The sequence below is a fragment of the Carcharodon carcharias genome, chromosome 22, assembly GCF_017639515.1.
Source record: "Carcharodon carcharias isolate sCarCar2 chromosome 22, sCarCar2.pri, whole genome shotgun sequence".
Lineage (NCBI taxonomy): Eukaryota > Metazoa > Chordata > Chondrichthyes > Lamniformes > Lamnidae > Carcharodon > Carcharodon carcharias.
The window spans coordinates 56,376,709-56,396,829 of record NC_054488.1 but is presented as its reverse complement, the minus strand read 5'-3'; the positions used below and the strand labels follow the sequence as shown (position 1 = coordinate 56,396,829).

Sequence of the window (20,121 nt, the reverse complement as noted above, 5' to 3'; positions counted from 1 at the left end):
AATTAACTTCTTTACTGGGGGATTTTAATGTATTGCTTTGCTGCTAGTTCATTCTATTCTACTTCCTGGCCAATAGCTGGAGTGCCTTTCTCTTAGTGCTTGCCAGCTGAGGAGAGCTGTTGATTTTCCTTTTCCTGTAGAAATATGGAAACCCCAAGGCCCTGAAAATCAATTGGTGCCCTGCCAGCTTATGGGGTGAATGGGAGACTGCCTAATTTGGAGAGGATCATCACTTTCTGTGGCTACTGGCACTATATAGTTGGAAAATCTAATGCATGGCTGCCTTTTGGGGGAGGAGGGTAGCTGAATGGGAAAAATGACCAGGCACTGTCCACAGACCTCATGTGGTGTTCCCCATGCCAGCTTTGTAAGGGAGATGAGCTCCATTCAATTTTACAAAAAAAAACTGTCCAGTCTTGCCACCCTGGTCATGTGCCACCGTGGTGGGGCTCACTGCTGCCTATCTGGAGGCCAATACACCTCATCTAACTTAGCGTACCAACCATCAGTGCTTAGCCAAGATTCTGACAGAGCTAGGGAAGTGGGAATTCCCAGTGCAGGGTGTCTTCCCATCTGGGAAGTCCCAGTGCAGGGTGTCTTCCCATCTGGGACAAACCCCACTCCAATATTATTTTCCTTATAATGGGAGGGCTAAAGTTTTGCCCCTTATGAGACTGCCTTGATAATCCAAGAAATTTTGGAGAGCTAGCATGATTGAGTGTCTGCAGGCTTCTAATGGACTCCACTTGATTATAGCAAGAATATGGTGGAAAATCCCAGAGCAATTTTGGAGCCTTAGCCTCTGCTCAACACTTCTATCTAACCATCAGGCTGAAATTGAATTGTGCATATACATAATCTGATATCAACACTGCATTCTAATGATCTTTCACACAACATGCTGAAGCTGCAATGTATTGTGCTGTTAGATGTTTAATAACTTTCATATTTAAGTGCCTTTCTTTAAAGCAAAGTTGAAATTTCTTATCACTGTGTGTAGGTGGCTAGGTAGTACCGACCTGTATTGTTACTTGAAAACCTGTGAGAGAGTGGTGGTAACATGTTAGCTGGGAGGAAATTGGTGCATGGGTATAGGGATACCAGCACAAGGAGGAAGGTAGGAATAGGATTCTTAGTCTGGGATTCCAGGTTTTCCCTCCCAACTTTCCCTCAGATTCACTACAATGATGCCCAAATGGAGGACAACCAGGCTTTGTTGGCAGTAAGAGGAACTTTGAGGACTTGCAGCAAAGACCTTAAAAGTAATTAAATGTCTGAATCTAGCTGCAAGATCGTGCCAAGGGCAATTTTTTGTCTGCAGCATGTTAGGGCCACGTTAATGACCTGAACCCACAAATTCAGGTCTTCATTATCTGAATGCATGTATAAGGGCAGTAGCAGCAGCAACAGCAACAACTTACTTAGCAACCTAATCTCTCAATGCAGTTCACAAAGGCTCAATCCAAAATAATGAGGTGACCAAAAGTGATCGGTTTTAAGGAGGGTCTTAAAGAAGGAGGACGACGACGCTAGGTAACTGAAGGCATGGCCATTACTGGCGGGGTGAAGGGACAAAACATAAAATGCCAGAATCGGAGTGAAGGGGAGTTTGGGATGAAGGGGCAGGGAATTGTACAGAAGGTTACAGAAATAGGAAGGAGTGAGGCCTTAGAGGCATTCAAAAATAACAACACTCAAAAAGATTTACACCATCAAGGACAAAGGATCCCACTTGATTAGCACCCTATCCACAGACATTCATTCCCTTCATCACCAACACACAGTGGCAGCAGTGCGTACCATCTATAAGATGCACTGCACCAAGACTCCTTAGACAGCACCTTCCAAACCCACGACTGCTACCATCTGGAAGGACAGGGGCAGCAGACACATGGAAACACCACCATTTAGAAGTTCCCCTCTAAGCCACTTACCCATTCTGACTTGGAAATATATGCCATTCCTTCACTGTCGCTGGGTCAAAACCCTGGAGCTCTCTCTCTAACAGTATTGTAGGTGTACCTACACCACATGGATTGCAGCAGTTCAAGAAGGCAGCTCACCACTAACTTTTCAAGGGCAGTTAGGGATGGGTAATAAATGTTGGCCTAGCCAGTGATGCCCACATCCCATGAATGAATTTTTTTAAAAATCCTGCTGCGGGCAGCTTTGTGTCTGCAGCGTGTTAGGGCCATGTTAATGACTTGAGCGCACAAATTCAGGTCTTCAATTTCTCAATGCATGTATATGGGCAGTAGCAGCAGCAACAACAACTTACTTAACCTAAATTTGGAAAAATGTCTCAAAATGGTTCACAAATGCTCAAACAAAAATAATGGGGTGACCAAAAGCTTGGTCAAAGTGATCAGTTTTAAGGAAGATCTTAACAAAGGAGCAGGAGGACTCTAGCTAACTGAAGTCATGGCCATTACTGGTGGGATGAAGGGGGAAATACACCAAAAGCCAGAGTTAGAGGAAGGGTGAGGCAGAAGGGAATTGGAAGGTTAAAGAAGGTTAGAGGGATAGGGAGGAGTGAGGCCTTGGAGGCATTTAAACATCTGGATGAGAATTGTGATTTGTGAATATCGGGGAACCAAAAGTCAAAGTAGGTCAATCCAGGAATGATGGATGAATGGGAGAGGTACAGGTAATAAGAGATTTAGCTGAGCTGTAGCTGACAGAGTTGAGGATAGTCCGCCAGCCAAAAAGGAGTATTGGAATAGTTGAGGCTAGAGATGACACAGAGCTTAAGTGACAGATCGGTTGAGGTAAGGAGGGAACAATGAAAGTATCTGGCCTTTATGATAAGAGTGGTTATGAGGAGGCAAAATTCTGTTTGGGAACAAACAGGACACTGAGGTTGCAACTTAGGGGGATGTAATTAATGGCAAAAGTATGAGTTTGTGTCCAGGGCTGAGGCCCTAGTTAGGATGATATATTTTTGTTTATTCATTGGATGTGGGCATCGCTGGCAAGGTCAGCATTTATTGCCCATCCATAAGACATAGAAGCAGAAGTTAGGCCATTCGGCCCATTGAGTCTGCTCCGCCATTCAATCATGGCTGATAAGTTTCTCAACCCCATTCTCCCCACCTTCTCCCCATAACCTTTGATCCCCTTACCAATTAAGAACCTATCTATTTCGGTCTTAAATACACTCAATGATCTGTCCTCCATAGCCTTCTGTGGCAATGAATTCCATAGATTCACCACTCTCTGGCTAAAGAAGTTTCTCCTCATCTCTGTTCTAAAAGGTCTTCCCTTTACTCTGAGGCTGTGCCCTCAGGTCCTAGTCTCTTCTACTAATGGAAACATCTTCCCCACGTCCACTCTATCCAGGCCTTTCAGTATTCTGTAAGTTTCAATCAGATCCCCCCCCACAAACCCCATCCTTCTAAACTCCTCGAGAATAGACCCAGAGTCCTCAAACGTTCCTCATATGTTTAGCCTTTCACTCCTGGGATCGTTCTTGTGAACCTCCTCTGGACCCTCTCCAGGGCCAGAACATCCTTCCTGAGATACAGGGCCCAGAATTGCTCACAATATTCTAAATGTGGTCTGACCAGAGTCTTATAAAGCCTCAGCAGCACATCCCTGCTTTTATATTCTAGTCCTCTCGAAATAAACGCCAACATTGCATTTGCCTTCCTAACTACCGACTCATCCTGCAAGTTAACCTTAAGAGAATCCTGGACTAGGACTCCCAAGTCCTTTTGCACTCCAGATTTCTGAATTCTCTCCCCATTTAGAAAATAGTCTATGCCTTTATTCTTCCTACCAAAGTGCATGACCTCACACTTCCCCACATTGTATTCCATCTGCCACTTCTTTGCCCATTTTCCTAACCTGTCCAAATCCTTCTGCAGCCTCCCCGCCTCCTCAATACTAACTGTCCCTCCACCTATCTTTGTATCATCTGCAAACTTAGCCAGAATGCCCTCAGTTCCTTCATCTAGATAATTAATGTATGAAGTGAAAAGTTGTGGTCCCAACACTGACCCTTGCGGAACTCCACTAGTCACCGGCTGCCATCCTGAGAAGGACCCCCTTATCCCCACTCTCTGCCTCCTGCCAGACAGCCAATCTTCTATCCATGCTAGTACCTTGCCTCTAACACCATGGGCTCTTATCTTTCTGAGAGCCTCCTGTGCAGCACCTTGTCAAAGGCCTTCTGGATGTCCAAGTAGATAACATCCATTGGCTCTCCTTTGTCTAACCTGCTCATTACCTCCTGAAAGAATTCTAACAGATTTGTCAGGCATGACCTCCCCTTGATGAAACCATGCTGACTGCCCGATTTTACCATGCACTTCCAAGTATTCTGAAATCTCATCCTTAATAATGGACTCTAAAATCTTACCAACGACCGAGGTCAGGCTAATCGGCCTGTAATTTCCCATCTTTTGCCTCACTCCCTTCTTAAACAGGAGGGTTACATTAGCGATTTTCCAGTCCTCTAGGACCCTCCCTGACTCCAGTGATTCCTGAAAGATCACCACTAACGCCTCCACTATCTCTTCAGCTATCTCCTTCAGAACTCTGGGGTGTAATCCATCTGGTCTAGGTGATTTGTCCATCTTCAGACTTTTCAGTTTTCCTAGCACCTTCTCCTTGGTAATAGCCACCATACTCACCTCTGCCCCCCGACTCTCTTGAACTTTGGGGATGTTACTCATGTCTTCCTCCATGAAGACTGACACAATGTACCTATTCAGTTCCTCCGCCATTTTTGTTCCCCATTATTACTTCTCCAGCGTCATTTTCCAGCAGCCCAATGTCCCTCTCTCTTACCCTTTATATACCTAAAAGAACTCTTGTAATCTTCTTTTATATTAATGATTAGTTTACCCTCATATTTAATCTTCTCCCTCCTTATTTCTTTTTTAGTTGTCCTCTGTTGGTCTTTGTATGCTTCCCAATCTCCTGGCTTCCCACTGCTCTGCGCCGCATTGTATGCTTTCTCTTTAGCTTTTATGCTTCCCTTGTCAGCCATGGTTGCCTTGTCCTCCCTTTAGTATGCTTCTTCTTCTTAGGGATGAATTTTTGCTGTGTCTCCCCAATTACTCCCAGAAACTCCTGCCATTGCTGTTCCACTGTCTTTCCTGCTAGGCTCATCTCCCAGTCAATTCTGGCCAGTTCCTCATGCCTCTGTCATTGCCTTTATTCAACTGTAATACCGTTACATCTGATTCCAGCTTTTTCCTCTCAAATTGCAGGGTAAATTCTATCATATTATGGTCACTTCCTCCTATGGGTTCCTTCACCTTAAGCTTCCTTATCAAATCTGCCTCATTACACATCACTAAATCTAGGATTGCCTGTTCCCTAGTACACTCCACCACAAGCTGCTCCAAAAATCCATTCGTAGACATTCTACAAATTCCTTTTCTTGGGATCCACTACCAACCTGATTTTCCCAGTCTACCTGCATATTGAAATCCCCCATGATCACTGTAACCTTGCCTTTCTTACACGCCTTTTCTATCTCCTGGTGTATCTTGTGCCCCACATCCTGACTACTGTTCGGAGGCCTGTACATAACTCCCATTATTTCTTTTTTTTTATCTTTGCGGTTCCTCAACTCTACCCACACAATTCTACATCATCTGACCCTACGTCATTTCTTGCTATTGATTTAATTTCATTTCTTACTAGCAAAGCAACCCCACCCCCTCTGCCAACCTGCCTATCTTTTCGATAGGATGTATATCCTTGGATATTTAGCTCCCAGTCCTGATCCCCTTGCAGCCATGTCTCGGCAATGCCCACCACATCATACCTGCCAATTTCAACCTGCACCACAAGTTCATTTACCTTATTTCATATACTGTGTGCAATCAGAAACACCTTCAGTCTTGTATTTCCCGTCCCCCTTCTCACTGTCGTCCCTTTATCTGATGTGCTTGAAGTTAGATTCCTAGCCCTTTCCAAACACTCTGTCCTATTTTGTGTTCTGGAGACCTTAACAGCCTCTCCTGGGCTCTCCTTCCTTTTCAGTTTTTTCATAATTTTCCATGAAGTTGAATCCACCCCCCCACACGCTAACCTGCTGTTTTGTTTCCCATTTGTCATACCTCTTGGAGTTTTATCCCCCCCCCCCACTTTCTAGTTTAAAGTCCTGTTGACCACCCTATTTACATTTTTTGCTAGAACATTGGTCCCAGATCAGTTCAGGTGGAGACCGTCCCAACAGTACAGATCCCTCCTGTTCCAATACTGATGCCAGTGCCCCATGAAATGGAACCCCTTTTTCCCGCACCACTCCTTTAGCCACATTTACCTCCCTTATTCGCACGTCCCTATGCCAATTTGCACGTGGCTCAGGTAGTAATCCTGAGGACCTGTTCTTTAATTTAGTTCCTAGTTCCTGAAAATCCCCAAACAGGTCCTCTTTCCTAGTCTTACCTATGTTATTTGTCCCGATGTGGACCACAACAACTGGATCCTCCCCCTCCCTCTCCAGAATCCTTTCAAGCCGGTCAGAGATGTCCCTCACCTGGCACCGGGCAGGCAACATCCTGCTTACAAAAGATGCTATCAATTCCCCTAATTATAGAATCCCCTACAACTACCACTTGTCTTTTTGCTCCCCTCTCTTGAATGGCCTCCTGTGCCATGGTGCCGTGGTCAGCTGGCTCATCCTCCCTACAGCCCTGTTCCTCATCCACACAGGGAGCAAGTACCTTGTACCTGTTGGACAAGGTCAAGAGCTGAGGCTCCTCTGTTCCTGAACACAGGATCCCTCTACCTGCCTCACTTGCAGTCACACCCTGCTGACCCTGACCACTGACCGAATTTGAGGTACTTAATCTACCGGGTGCCTCCTGAAACAAAGCGTCCAGATAACTCTCCCCCTCCCGGATGTGCCGCAGTGTCCGGAGCTCGGACTCCAGCTCATCAATTCTGAGCCGGAGTTCCTCCAGCAACCCGCTTGAATGGAATGTGGTGGTGAGCTGCCTTCTTGCATTTCAGGAGCCCATTTGATGTGGGAACACTGACAGTGCTGTTACAGGGGGAGTTCCAGGATTTTGAACTAGTGACACTGAAGGAACAGTGGTATAGTTCCAAGTCAGGATGACATGTGACTTTGAGGGAAACTTGCAGGTGGTGGTATTCCCATGTATCTGCTACCCTTTGTCTTCCAGATGGTAGAGGTCATGTGTTTGGAAGGTGCATTCAAAGGAGCCTTGGGGAGTTCCTGTGCATCTTATACATTGGGGGTGGAGGGTCCGGATGTTAACGTGATGGATGAAGTGCCAATCAAGCAGGCTGCTTTGTCCTGGATGGTGTCAAGCTTCTTTTGTGTTCACACATAATCAGAATCACAGAATTACACAGTGCAGAAGATGCCCTTCAGCCCATTGAGTCTGCACCGACACTTAAGAAACATCTGACCTATCTACCTAATCCCATTTACCAGCACTTGGCCCATAGCCTTTAATGTTATGATGTGCCAAGTGCTCACCCAGGTACTTTTAAAGGATGTGAAGCAACCTGCCTCCACCACCCTCCCAGGCAGCGCATTCCAGACCGTCATCACCTTCTGGGTAAAAAAGTTTTTCCTCACATCCCCCCTAAACCTCCTGCCCCTCAGCTTGAACTTGTGTCCTCTCGTGACTGACCCTTCAACTAAGGGGAACAGCTGCTCCCTATCCACCCTGTCCATCCCCCTCAATCTTGTACACCTCGATCAAGTCACCCCTCAGCCTTCTCTGCTCCAACGAAAACAACCCAAGTCTAACCAACCTCTCTTCATAACTTAAATGTTTCATCCCAGGCAACATCCTGGTGAATCTCCTCTGCACCCCCTCCAGTGCAAACACATCCTTCCTATAGTGTGGCGACCAGAACTGCATACAGAACTTCCTCTGTAACAGCATTGTCAGTGTTCCCACATCAAATGGGCTCCTGAAATGCAAGAAGGCAGCTCACCACCACATTTCATTCAAGCGGGTTGCTAGAGGAACTCCGGCTCAGAATTGCTGAGCTGGAGTCCGAGCTCCGGACACTGCGGCACATCCGGGAGGGGGAGAGTCACCTGGACGCACTGTTTCAGGAGGCACCCGGTAGATTAAGTACCTCAAGTTCGGTCAGTGGTCAGGGTCAGCAGGGTGTGACTGCAAGTGAGGCAGGTAGAGGTAGCTGTGGCCCCACCAAGGTACTATACAACTCCAACATGACCTCCCTACTTTTGTAATCTACACCTTGACTGATAAAGGCAAGTGTCCCATATCTGGCCAACGTGACTCAAGGATGGTGTGTTGCCTCCCTGGTGCCAGGGTCTGGGATGTCACTGAATGGCTGTTATTGGAACCACACTCGTCAGGGAACTGGAACGTATTCCATCATATTCCTGGCTTGTACTTTGTAGATGGACAGGCCTTGGGGAGTCAGGAGGTGAATTACTCGCCGCAAAATTCCCCATCTTTAACTTGCTATATGACTGGTCCAGTTCAATTTCTGATCAATGGTAACACCCAAGGTGTTGATAATTGGGGATTCAGCAATGGTAATGTCATTAAATGTCAAGGGGGAGATGGTGAGATTCTCTCTTGTTGGAGATGGCCATTGACTGGCACTTATGTGGCACGAATGTTACTCACCACATAACAGCTCAAGCCTGAATGTTGTCCAAATTTTGCTACATGCATGCACAGATTGCTTTAATGTCTGAGGAGTTGTGAACGATACTGAATACTGTAAAATCACCAGTTAACATCCCCACTCACATCACAATTCTTTGAAGACTCATCAATTTCCTATAAGAATTACAGCAGGAAGAACACCTGCAGAATTTTAGCGCCATAATATTTAAATACATTAGAGTATATGGTTATGCTGGGTTTCTACTCTTTAGGTGTTTGCCTAGTTCCCCCTGGAATTACAGTCAGAGGCCGGGAGAACCCCCCTGTGGAATTTGGGGCTTTGTAGTACATAGAATTACAAGAATAGAAGTAACAATGTTTTTAACTCTTCAGGTATTTCATGATGCGAGTTAACTTACCTTGTACAATAATTTGTACTATTTCACTGTGCCTTGATTCACTCAGGGGACCAATCCCTTGGACAGCACAGCTATAGGCTTTCTCTGTAGCTGCTGTCACTTTCATTTGATACATTGAAAAATTGTTATTGCTTTTTATGTCATGGAAGCGGTATGATTTTTGTCCATCTTTATATTTGTAGAATATGAATGTAAGAGGAGGAATTTCTTCAGATGTACAGCGCAGCTCAGTTGAATCTCCCACTGTCACATTTATTGGATGTATGGTGAGTACAGGCGCCTGTAAGTTTCCTAAGGTGTACAAACAGGAAATTATTACATTTTCTGTGTTTAAAATCATTTTTATGCCTAAACAGATAAGAAAGAAAATCCAGTTTTAGCTTATGGTCCATATTCTGTGTTTCCAAACATCATTTTATCTCTCCTTTCACATTCCTATTACAACAGGCCATTCAGCCTAATTGATCCATTCTAACATATTTAGTTCACTAGTTGACCACTTGCCTTTCAATGCTCTAACAGTGATTTTTCCCTTTGCCTCTTGACAGGGGTTTTCAGGGAGAGGAGGAGAAAAACCAGCTAGCTATTACCATAGGATTACTGGAATCTTTCACAGACAGGAGAGAGAGGTTTTGGGTCTTTTTCTTTTCAGGCTAGGAGCTATTTTGCTGCACTGCTCTCACACAAAACCTGATCACCTTGTCAGGAGCCAATTAAAATGTTGTTGCTAGGCAGCTCCCTTGGTCTAGGACTCCTTTCCAGCACCATCCTGTCTTCCATGGCACACTCTTTTCCAGGACTGCAACATTGTATAGATCTCTCATCCTGTTCCAGTGGACATGTCTTTCAACCTGCAGCCATTGTAATTTTAATCCACAGTCCAACAGAAAATAAAAAGATATATTCTTTACAACAGTCCAACAGAAATAAATTGATATGTTCCTTATAATGGGAAGTGGGTGTTGCTGGCAAGCCCTGCATTTTATTGCCTATCCTCATTGCCTTTGACTAAATAATGTTGAGCTACCTTCTTGAAAGCAACTGAGTGGCTTGCTAGAGCATTTGAGAGGGCAGTTAAGGGACAATCACATTGCTGGGGTTTTGAGTTCACAAAGGCCAGACTGGGTAAAGGCAGCAGATTACATAGAATCATAACAGCGCCGAAAAAGACTATTTGGCCCATCCTGTCTGTACTGGCTCTCCTAAGTAGCAATTCACATATTACCACTCCCCCACCTTCTTCCCATATCCCTGCACATTTTTTGTTCACTAAAGGACATTAGTGAGCAATAATCTGGTATTTCATGGTCACCATTACTGATACAGGCTTTTTATTCCAGTTTTATTTAATTAATTGAATTTAAATGGAATTAACCTGTTGTTCTCTTTTTCATATTGACAAGGATCATGTTCACTTAAATTTGTATAAAATGAAAATACTGATCCCTGATTTCTTCAAACTGTGAGGCATCTAGTCAGAGTAGATAGGGAGAAACTGTTCTCATTGGCAGAAGGGTCAAGAATCAGAGAATACAAATTTAAAGCAATAGATAAAAGAGCCTAAAGCGACACGAGGAAAAAATTTTACCTTGTGAGAAATCACGATCTGGAATTCACTGCCTGAAATAGTGACGGAAGCAGATTCAAATGTGGCTTTCAAAAGGGAATTGAATGGGCACCTGAAGGGCAACACTTTACAGGGCTACAGGGAAAGGCAGGGTAGTGGGACTAGCTAAATTGTTCCTGCAGAGAACTTTCATGGGCTTGAAAGGCTGAATGGGTCTCCTTCTGTGCTGTAACTCTCTTTTTTCTAAAGGTATGATGTTCACCACATGTAACAAAATAATAAACATCCGATTTATGAATGCTTTATGATTTCATTTGATATAGTGCACAGAGGAGTTCTCCTCTCCCTCGTATCTCACCTACTTACAACAATAATAATATCTACAATAACAATCCAAAATACCCATTGGTAACACCTTGGTTGGAATCATGTTACTGGTCACAGGAGGTGTCAGTTGTGCCTCAGTGGTATTGCTGTCACCTCTGGGACAAGTTGGTGGGTTCAAGCCCCAGTTCACTGTCTTGCACACACAATCTAGCTGGCACAAGTGGAACACTGAGGGAGTGCTGCACTTTTGGATGAGATGTTAAACGGAGATCCTTTCTGCACTCTCGGATGATATATAAAAATCCCATGACACATTCAAAGAAGAGCCGTGGAGATCTTCCAGGTGCTCTGCCCATCAACCAACAGCTAGAACAGATATTCATTATTATCACACTGCTGTTTATGGGATCCTGTTATGGGGAGATGGTGGTGTAGGGATATTGTCACTAGACTCGTAATACAGAAGCCCAGGCTAATGCTCTGGGGATAAAGGTTCAAATCCCACCTCGGCAGCTGGTGGAATGATAAAATCTGGAATTGAAATCTAGTCTCAGTAACCATAAAAACCCATCTTGTGACCATAAAAACCCATCTGGTTCACTAATGCCCCTTTAGGGAAGAAAATCTGCCATCCTGGTCTGCCCTACATCTTGTTGCTGTCTGAAATGGCTGAGTAAGCCATTCAGTTCAAGAGCAATTAAGGATGGGCAACAAATCCTGGCCTTAACAGGGACACCCACATCCCATGAAAGAATAAATTCTAAAAAACTAATTGGCAGCCTGGTTTCCTATAACAGTGGCTACACTCCAAAAAATACTTCACTGACCATTAAGTTTTTTGTGAAGTGCTGAGAAGAAAAGAAACTAAGTTCTTTCTTCATATTCCATGTTATCTGTTATACATTCCATATTTCACAATACCTTGCACTGTTAGAAATGTGGGTTCAGTTTCTTTCCTTTCATTTCCTGCTTCCATGACACAACGATAGTATCCGGAATGTGATGCCCGAGCCGATTGTATTGTATACTGGGAATCTTTCCCATCAGAAGTAACATTTTGCAGCAGGATATCTTTGTTTTGTCCCTTATAAAATAAATACAAAACCTGAGATGATAGACCAGGAGGTATCACGGTATTTCTTGAGCAAGTCAGGGTGATTTTGCTTCCCTCTTTAATACTTCTTTCACCTTCAGCATCACTATGCATTTGTACACTGATTATCCTCACACCTATGAGAGAACAGAAACAGAAGTTAGCTTCAATGTATACATTGATTCTTTTGCACTGCCTGATATCTCCACAAAGGTCTATAATACTTTTTCCTGGATATGTGTCTTAGGGAAGTGTGGAGCAGAAGATTGGAGGCATTGCAGCAATAACTAAACTCCAAAGTGTTTTGAATGTAGATTATTACCTTTGGGTGCCATTACTATGGAGGAAGGATGAAGGATGGACAGTAAGGCAGCATTTAATGAGAATGCACCCCACCAATGAATATTTAGGGCCATAGTGCAGAAATATTTTGCAGAAGAGCCCATATCGCTAAAAAGACCCAGGCACCCAATGAATGAGAGCTGCAGCTATGTTCATCTGCCTGTCCATATTCTGTAGCCATATTCATCTGCTCACATTGCTCTGATTGTGGTTATGAAGGTGATAACCACACTCAGCTTCTATGGTGCAGGCCCATTTCAGACAATGTTGGCAAATCTCTGCAATTCCATCCAGGCAGCAATATGAGAATGGATTCATCAGGTGACTAATGCACGAACAGGACAGCTGACTCAATTGTCACCATTGGCAACACAGCAAGATAGGACCATCCAGTTTACAGAGTTGCTGGGTTTCTTGAGACCCAGCGTGCAATAACAAGAACCTATGTTGCTCAGGGAACTCCCACAGAATATCATCACAACTTCATAAGGGGTTTCATGTCAGGCAACGTTATAGGATTCAGTATGTCAATCTGAGATTTGCTATAAATTGATCAATTGGATTATGGATGATTTGTATCTCACTTCCATTTACCCACCTTATTTCCATTTCTCTTAATAACTTTGGCTAAAAGAAAAAAATGTGAAATACAGCTTTGAATTTTCAATTGACTCCAAGGGAGAATTTTTTCCCTATCGGGCAGGCCGCTTGGGTGTGAGTGCGGGCGGGTGTGGAGCCAATTGCCGCTATATGGATGGGCCAATTAAGGCCCACAAAGTGTGATGCGCGCCCAGTAGCGCTCAGCACTACCTGTGCAGGCGGGGGGAGGAGGGAGAGTCGGGGCCTGCGCTCTTCCACACATGTGCAAAAGAGCGCAGAAATCTCCCTGAGGCAGCTCTGTGCCTCAGGGAGATTAAGTTCAGTGTCAAAGATGGTAACAATAAAAAAATAAAATTATTCATCATGTCCCCTCATGTGACAATGTCAGATGAGCTGGGACATGTTTATGAATTTTCATCAAAATTTTTATTCAATTAATAAAACCATCATGAAGCCTCATCGAGCCCGTGGATGAGGTTTCATAAGAAATGCGAAGGCCACCAGGGTTCTTTGCCTAGCCACGAACCTTAAGGTTGGACAGGCAGCCCCTGACAATTACTTCAATTAATTCATTAATGGCCTTAACAGGCATTTGACAGTTTGGCAGGTGCGCAGCCGATTCCAGTGCGCACCCGCCAAACGGAAGCTCAGAATGACACGCGGTGATGTTGGGACACATGCCCAACATAACCGCACTTCATTTAATGTGTCGGAATGCAGGAACAGAAGATTCTGAACCAAGTTTTTTTTTTAATTTATTTTTTCACAAGATGTGGGCATTGCTGGCTAGACCAGCATTTATTGCCCATCCCTAATTGCTCTTAAGAAGGTGGTGCCTTCTTGAACTGCTGCAGTCCATGTGATGTAGATACACCCACAGTGCTGTTAGGGAGAGAGTTCCAGGATTTTGACCTAGCGACAGTGAAGGAATGGTGAAATAGTTCCAAGTCAGGATGGTGTGCATTATGGCAGTCATGGCAGGCAACTTGGCCAAGTGGAATGCTCCTCCAGTGCGATGTGGGAAGCCAGAGACACTTCCAGTATCCAGGGCGACCATGTGCATAGGAAGTGTCTCCAGCTGCAGCTACTCAAAATCCACATTTTGGATCTGGAGCTGCGACTGGAGTCACTGTGGAGCATCCACAAGGCTGAGATAATCATGGATAGCACATACAGTGAAGTGGTTACTATACAATATGAAATGTAATATTTCCAAGTTTGCTGACAACACAAAACTTGGTGGCAATGTGAGCGGTGAGGAGGATGTAAAGAGACTTCAAGGGAGTTTAGACAAGTTGAGTGGGCGGGCAAATATATAGCAGATGCAAAATAACGTGTGAAGTTATTCATTTCGGTAGGAAAAACAGAATGGCACAGTATTAATTAAATGGTGATAGATTGGGAAATGTTGATGTACAAAGGGACCTGGGTGGCCTTGTGCACCAGACACTGAAAGCAAGCTTGCAGGTGCAACAAGCAGTTAGGAAGGCAATTGGTATGTTGGCCTTCTGCAACAGAGGAAATATTTTCTACATACCCTATCAAATCCATTAAGCATCTTAAATACCTCAGTTAGATCAATCCTTAATCTTCTAAACTCAATGGAACACAAGGAGTACCCGCATGGGCCCCAGCTATGCCTGTCTCTTTATGGGGTATGTGGAACATTCCTTGTTCCAGTCCTACTCCGGCCCCCTTCCACAACTCTTTCTCTGGTTCATCGATGATTACTTCGGTGCTGCCTCATGCTCTCGTTGGGACTTGGAAAAATTTATTAATTTTGCTTCCAATCTCCACCCCTCCATCATTTTCACGTGGTCCATCTCTGACACTTCCCTTCCCTTCCTTGACCTCTCTGTCTCAATCTCTGGTGATAGACTGTCCACCAACATCCATTACAAGCCTACGAACTCCCACAGCTACCTCGACTACAGCTCCTCACACCCCGCTTCCTGTAAGGACTCCATCCCATTCTCTCAGTTCCTTCGCCTCCGTCGCATCTGTTCCGATGATGCTACCTTCAAAAACAGTTCCTCTGACATGTCCTCCTTCTTCCTTAACCGAGATTTTCCACCCACGGTCGTTGACAGGGCCCTCAACCTTGTCCGGCCCATCTCCCGCGCATCCGCCCTCACGCCTTCTCCTCCCTCCCAGAAACATGATAGGGTCCCCCTTGTCCTCACTTATCACCCCACCAGCCTCCGCATTCAAAGGATCATCCTCCGCCATTTCCGCCAACTCCAGCATGATGCCACCACCAAACACATCTTCCCTTCAACCCCCCCGTTGGCATTCCGTAGGGATCGTTCCCTCTGGGACACCCTGGTCCACTCCTCCATCACCCCCTACTCCTCAACCCCCTCCTATGGCACCACCCCATGCCCACGCAAAAGATGTAACACCTGCCCCTTCACTTCCTCTCTCCTCACCGTCCAAGGGCCCAAACATTCCTTTCAAGTGAAGCAGCATTTCACTTGCATTTCCCCCAACTTAGTCTACTGCATTCGTTGCTCCCAATGTGGTCTCCTCTACATTGGAGAGACCAATGTAAACTGGGCGACCGCTTTGCAGAACACCTGCGGTCTGTCCGCAAGAATGACCCAAACCTCCCTGTCGCTTGCCATTTTAACACTCCACCCTGCTCTCTTGCCCACGTGTCTGTCCTTGGCTTGCTGCATTGTTCTAGTGAAGCCCAACGCAAACTGGAGGAACAACACCTCATCTTCCGACTAGGCACTTTACAGCCTTCCGGACTGAATATTGAATTCAACAACTTTAGGTCTTGAGCTCCCTCCTCCATCCCCACCCCCTTTCTGTTTCCCCCTTCCTTTTGTTTTTTCCAATAAATTATATAGATTTTTCTTTTCCCACCTATTTCCATTATTTTTAAATATTTTTAAATCTTTTATGCTCCCCCCACCCCCACTAGAGCTATACCTTGAGTGCCCTACCATCCATTCTTAATTAGAACATTCATTTAGATAATATCACCAACTTTAACACCCTATGTGTTCTTTTGTTCTGTTGTTTGTGACATCTTTTGATGATGTGCTTCTATCACTGGTGTTTGTCCCTACAACCACACCAACCCCCTCCACTTCTCTCTCTCTCTCTCCCCCCCCCTTCCCCCCCACCCCCCCACCCCCAACCCACCCCACCCCCACACACACACCTTAAACCAGCTTATACTTCAACTCTTTCTTGGACTCACTCAAGTTCTGTCGAAGGGTCATGAGGACTCGAAACGTCAACTCTTTTCTTCTCCGCCGATGCTGCCAGACCTGCTGAGTTTTTCCAGGTAATTCTGTTTTTGTCAATGGAACACAAGCTTATTTATGGAACCTGTCTTCATGATTTAACCCTTTTTAACCCTGGTATAATCTGGTGAACTTGTGCTGCTGCTCCCCCTCCAAGACCAGTATATCCTTCCTGGGATATTGTTCCAAGAACTGAACACTATCTTCTAAGTGCAGCCTAACCATTCCGTATGTGACTACAAGTAACTTCCATCTCTTTGTATTCCAGATGCCTAAAGATGAAGGTTAACATTGTACTTGCCTTTTAAATTACTTCTTGTAGCTGTCCACTTGTTTTTAGTGTTTTCAGTACTTGGAACCTTAAATCCCTCGCTTCCTCCACAGTTCTGAGCTTCTCACCATTTAGAAAATACTCTAATCTTTCTTCAACCCAAGGTAGATGACATCTCACTCCCCACATTGAATTCCATCTGTCACAGTTTTGCCCACTTACTTAATCTATCAATTGTCCCTTTGCATCTTTTTGCTCCCATCTATACTATTTACTGTATTGTGAAACTATCCTACATATTTAAAAAACTATTTGAATTTACTGCCTGAAAATGCCTAACGGATTAAAAAAATACTAAAGCCACATTTCAGTGATTTGCAATCACAGTCAAAGATGCTGAACATTTGCATTACTGTACCTCCTGCATTATAAAACTACTGAACAGAGACAACCTATCTGCAAAGCCACACCAGGCACAATTGCCTTGAAAGAGATGAATGGGGGACATCTCCTATCTCATTAGCAAAGCATCCAGACAATCAGGTACCAGGTGGGTACACAACTGAGTGGAGACAAACCTTTAGACATAATCACATGGACAACAGGACCTGGCTGAGAGGGGAATTTGCAGCCATGACCATATTTGGATCACTGGGCAATTGGAGTGAGATGATCATGCGACAAGCCAACCTTTCTTGAGTCTTAAGCATCTGCTTTCTCGGCAGAACAGGACAAGCAATTGAGATGCTGAAGGAACAAGATCCTGAGTGGGTTCCTTACCCCACCCCACACCTCTCTCTCTTTCCACCCAACTTGAAGCTTTGAATCCTGTCTGCTGATTTTGACTGTTCAGATTCTCCAGACAGAGCTTTTTAAAAAGAACTCAACCCAGTGCTGCTGTCTACAGAACAGATAAACTATTCATCTACATTTTTAAGCCACCTTGACACTGCAAGAGGCAGGACCACCAAGTGAAAGCAGCAGAAACACTGAGTTCAGCCTGAAGCCAGCTGAGTCACCAACTTTCAAGTGCTGTATACTCCATTAATTTGACCATACTCTAAATTAATTAAACTGTCCTCCCTACTCTGAATTCTATTTGTGTGTGTGTCAACTTCAAATGTGTGCTTGTGAAAGTTGGAGTTTTTAAAAATTATTTTTACTTAGACTGAATTAAGCACAATAAAAACTATCCTAATTTATTTTTTAAAACTCAAGAAAACCTATCTGATCATGTCTTTTATTGTCACAGGAAGTAAACAGTTAAACACTCACAGAATTGGTAAATATATCCTTTTCTTTAAAACTCTATTATGGTCAAATGAGGAGTGGGAAAAGAGTGGAGCTATTCGACTGTCCTCACCTGGTCATAAGAACTGTGTCATCAGCAAACCTAGATATATGGTGCTCTATTCCTTCATCCAAGTCAATGATAAATATAATGAAAATCTCAGACATCAGTAAAGATCCTTGAGGGACACCACTAATCACATCTTGCTAACTGGAGTACAAAACCATTTCCCTTACTCTGTCTCCTACCAGCTAACCAATTTCCTACCCATGTGGGCCAATAACAGGCCATCTCCTGCCAGTCAGATAACTCAGAACTGTTACCACTGCTACCTGGGGCTGGCTGTTACCTTCCATAAGGTTGCCGAGGAAGAATCGATAAGTGGACCAGATGGAAGGGAAGCCCTCTTGAGATCTAGAACCTCTGCCTTGCATATGGCAGACATGGAAGAAGCAGCAGTGCTGGTGGGAATGCAATCCCAGTCAGAGTGGTGATGCAGCAGTGGGCTTCTCCATCCCAATCCTAAACATATTGTTAAAAATATAAATGATCAATAACATAAGCCTTTTAATATTAAACTTTTAAATCTTTGCTTATTGTACTGAGATAGCTGTGGTCTTGTTAACTGGAATAGTTCATTTTGAAACTTGCAGAATAATAAAGACTGTAATTGATTCAGCAAGGTGTAAAAGGTGGAACTTTCTTATGAACAGCATTTTTAAAAATCTTTTTTTGTCTAAGGTAAGAATTCAGCACTTGAGCCAAGAATCTGAAACACAACACAAATGTAGTTTTCATTCCCAACATGAACTAAGATGAATTCTATTGCTGATTTCTAATAGATTGGTATATTGCAGGATTAATATCAGACCAGGAATAATACAGCTACTTTAGATACAGTCAATGGCCAGATTTAATGTAAACTCAAAGTTAATCATTGTCTGTGGAAGAAACCGCGCTGCCCCTTGAGAAGTAGTTACACGCACTGTGTTCAGCGAATGAAGCTGTAAGGCTCTTGTGATTCTCCAATTCCCGCTCACACAGGTTTCACAGATGTAAGGACTTACACTGACAGGTATAAGTTGCTACTCCTATCTGCCTCTGAAAAGCCAATGTTTCAATTGGCATTAGGAAGCATGAGTCACTGCAAAGATCACTAGCCCTTCCAGAATACCCAAGAGACCACTGGAAAAAGGGTGGATTGGTGGGGGGGTACATTTCCTGGGATCTGCTGCCAGCTTTAAATTCCCGAACAAAGCAGTGCTTTCCTCATTGCTCCATAGCATCACTGGCTGCCACTACAGAGGAGCCTCCAGCTTGTTGACACCATCCCTGCTGCCAAGATAGAGCTGGGGGGTGGGGGGGGGGGGTGGAGAAAGAGAGGGGAATGGGATTGGCATGGGTATTTTCTGCAGAGCTTGGAGCAGCAGCATCACGATGACTGTAAGTGTCACTGAACAAGGAATAGTCAGTAAAGGAATGAGTAAAACGGGGGGGGGATTTTACTGTGGGTAAACAGTGAAATATGGGCAGAGTCCTGAAGCATCAGGGGTCTCGTCTTCTGGCTGGAGAGCTGGCGAGAGACCCGCCCTTCCTCTTTTCTAGAAAGCGTGCCCAACCACAAGCCAATCAGGCAGTGGCGAGGCCAGCATCTGACCTTCCCCCTTGAATCAAGACCCCCGGGAGCAGAAGTCTTGTCTAACAAGTCCGGCTGCTCTTATGCTCAGCAACACCGCTGGGGAGGCTGCAGCTGCTGCTGGAAGCACAGGCACTGGAGTCCCAGGATCACAGAACAAGCCAGGGCATGGGTAAGTAACGATGTTGGGGGAGGGGGTTCATGGGACGGGGTCACGGGGAGTGAGATGTAGGGTTTTGGTATCAAAAGGAGGAGGCTGGATCTCAGCAGGCCCCCCCACCACCTGATGTCTAGTCCCTCGATCAGGCATCGAGTGCCTTTGATTGAGGGACCGAACCCCATCCAACTGGAGGTGATATGCAGTCTGCACAAGTTTACTTGCTGTGCACGCTGCATGGCTGCAAGCTGCCTCCCACTGGGTTAATACCAGCGGTGGTAGGATGAGGCCCTTAAGTGGTCATTAATTGATCACATAAGGGCCTCAATTGGCAGTGGGGTGGGAATGTCAACCACAGGCCCTTCCACCCAGAACTTAATTCAGGCAGAGGTGGGAAGGTGGCAGGTTTCTGGTATACCATCATTCCACCTAAGTACCACCTCCAAGCTCACCAACAGCAAGTGCACAAGATTCTACCCATTGTTTCTACTGGTGGGAGAATGGGGAACAAGGGGATGGAGACTAAGGATTCTCACTGAAGAACCAAGGAAGTAGCACACCTTTCATTCTTCCCTT

At 44.7% G+C, this 20,121-nt stretch overlaps 1 protein-coding gene across 3 annotated transcripts in view; it reads right to left on the bottom strand.

Annotated features, from left to right (window-relative positions):
* The window catches only part of LOC121293953 (platelet endothelial cell adhesion molecule-like), a 46,489-nt gene that overhangs the window by 22,031 nt on the left and 4,337 nt on the right, over nt 1-20,121 (bottom strand). For 2 of the 3 annotated variants that reach the window (XM_041217432.1, XM_041217434.1), the window contains exons 3-4: nt 11,820-12,128; nt 9,005-9,295 (exon numbers count right to left, since the gene is read on the bottom strand). In XM_041217432.1, the coding sequence (XP_041073366.1) occupies nt 9,005-9,295; nt 11,820-12,128 (600 nt within the window). Of the gene's footprint in view, nt 1-9,004; nt 9,296-11,819; nt 12,129-16,144; nt 16,179-20,121 lie in introns of those variants that run through there. The other variant, XM_041217433.1, reaches the window with a different exon arrangement.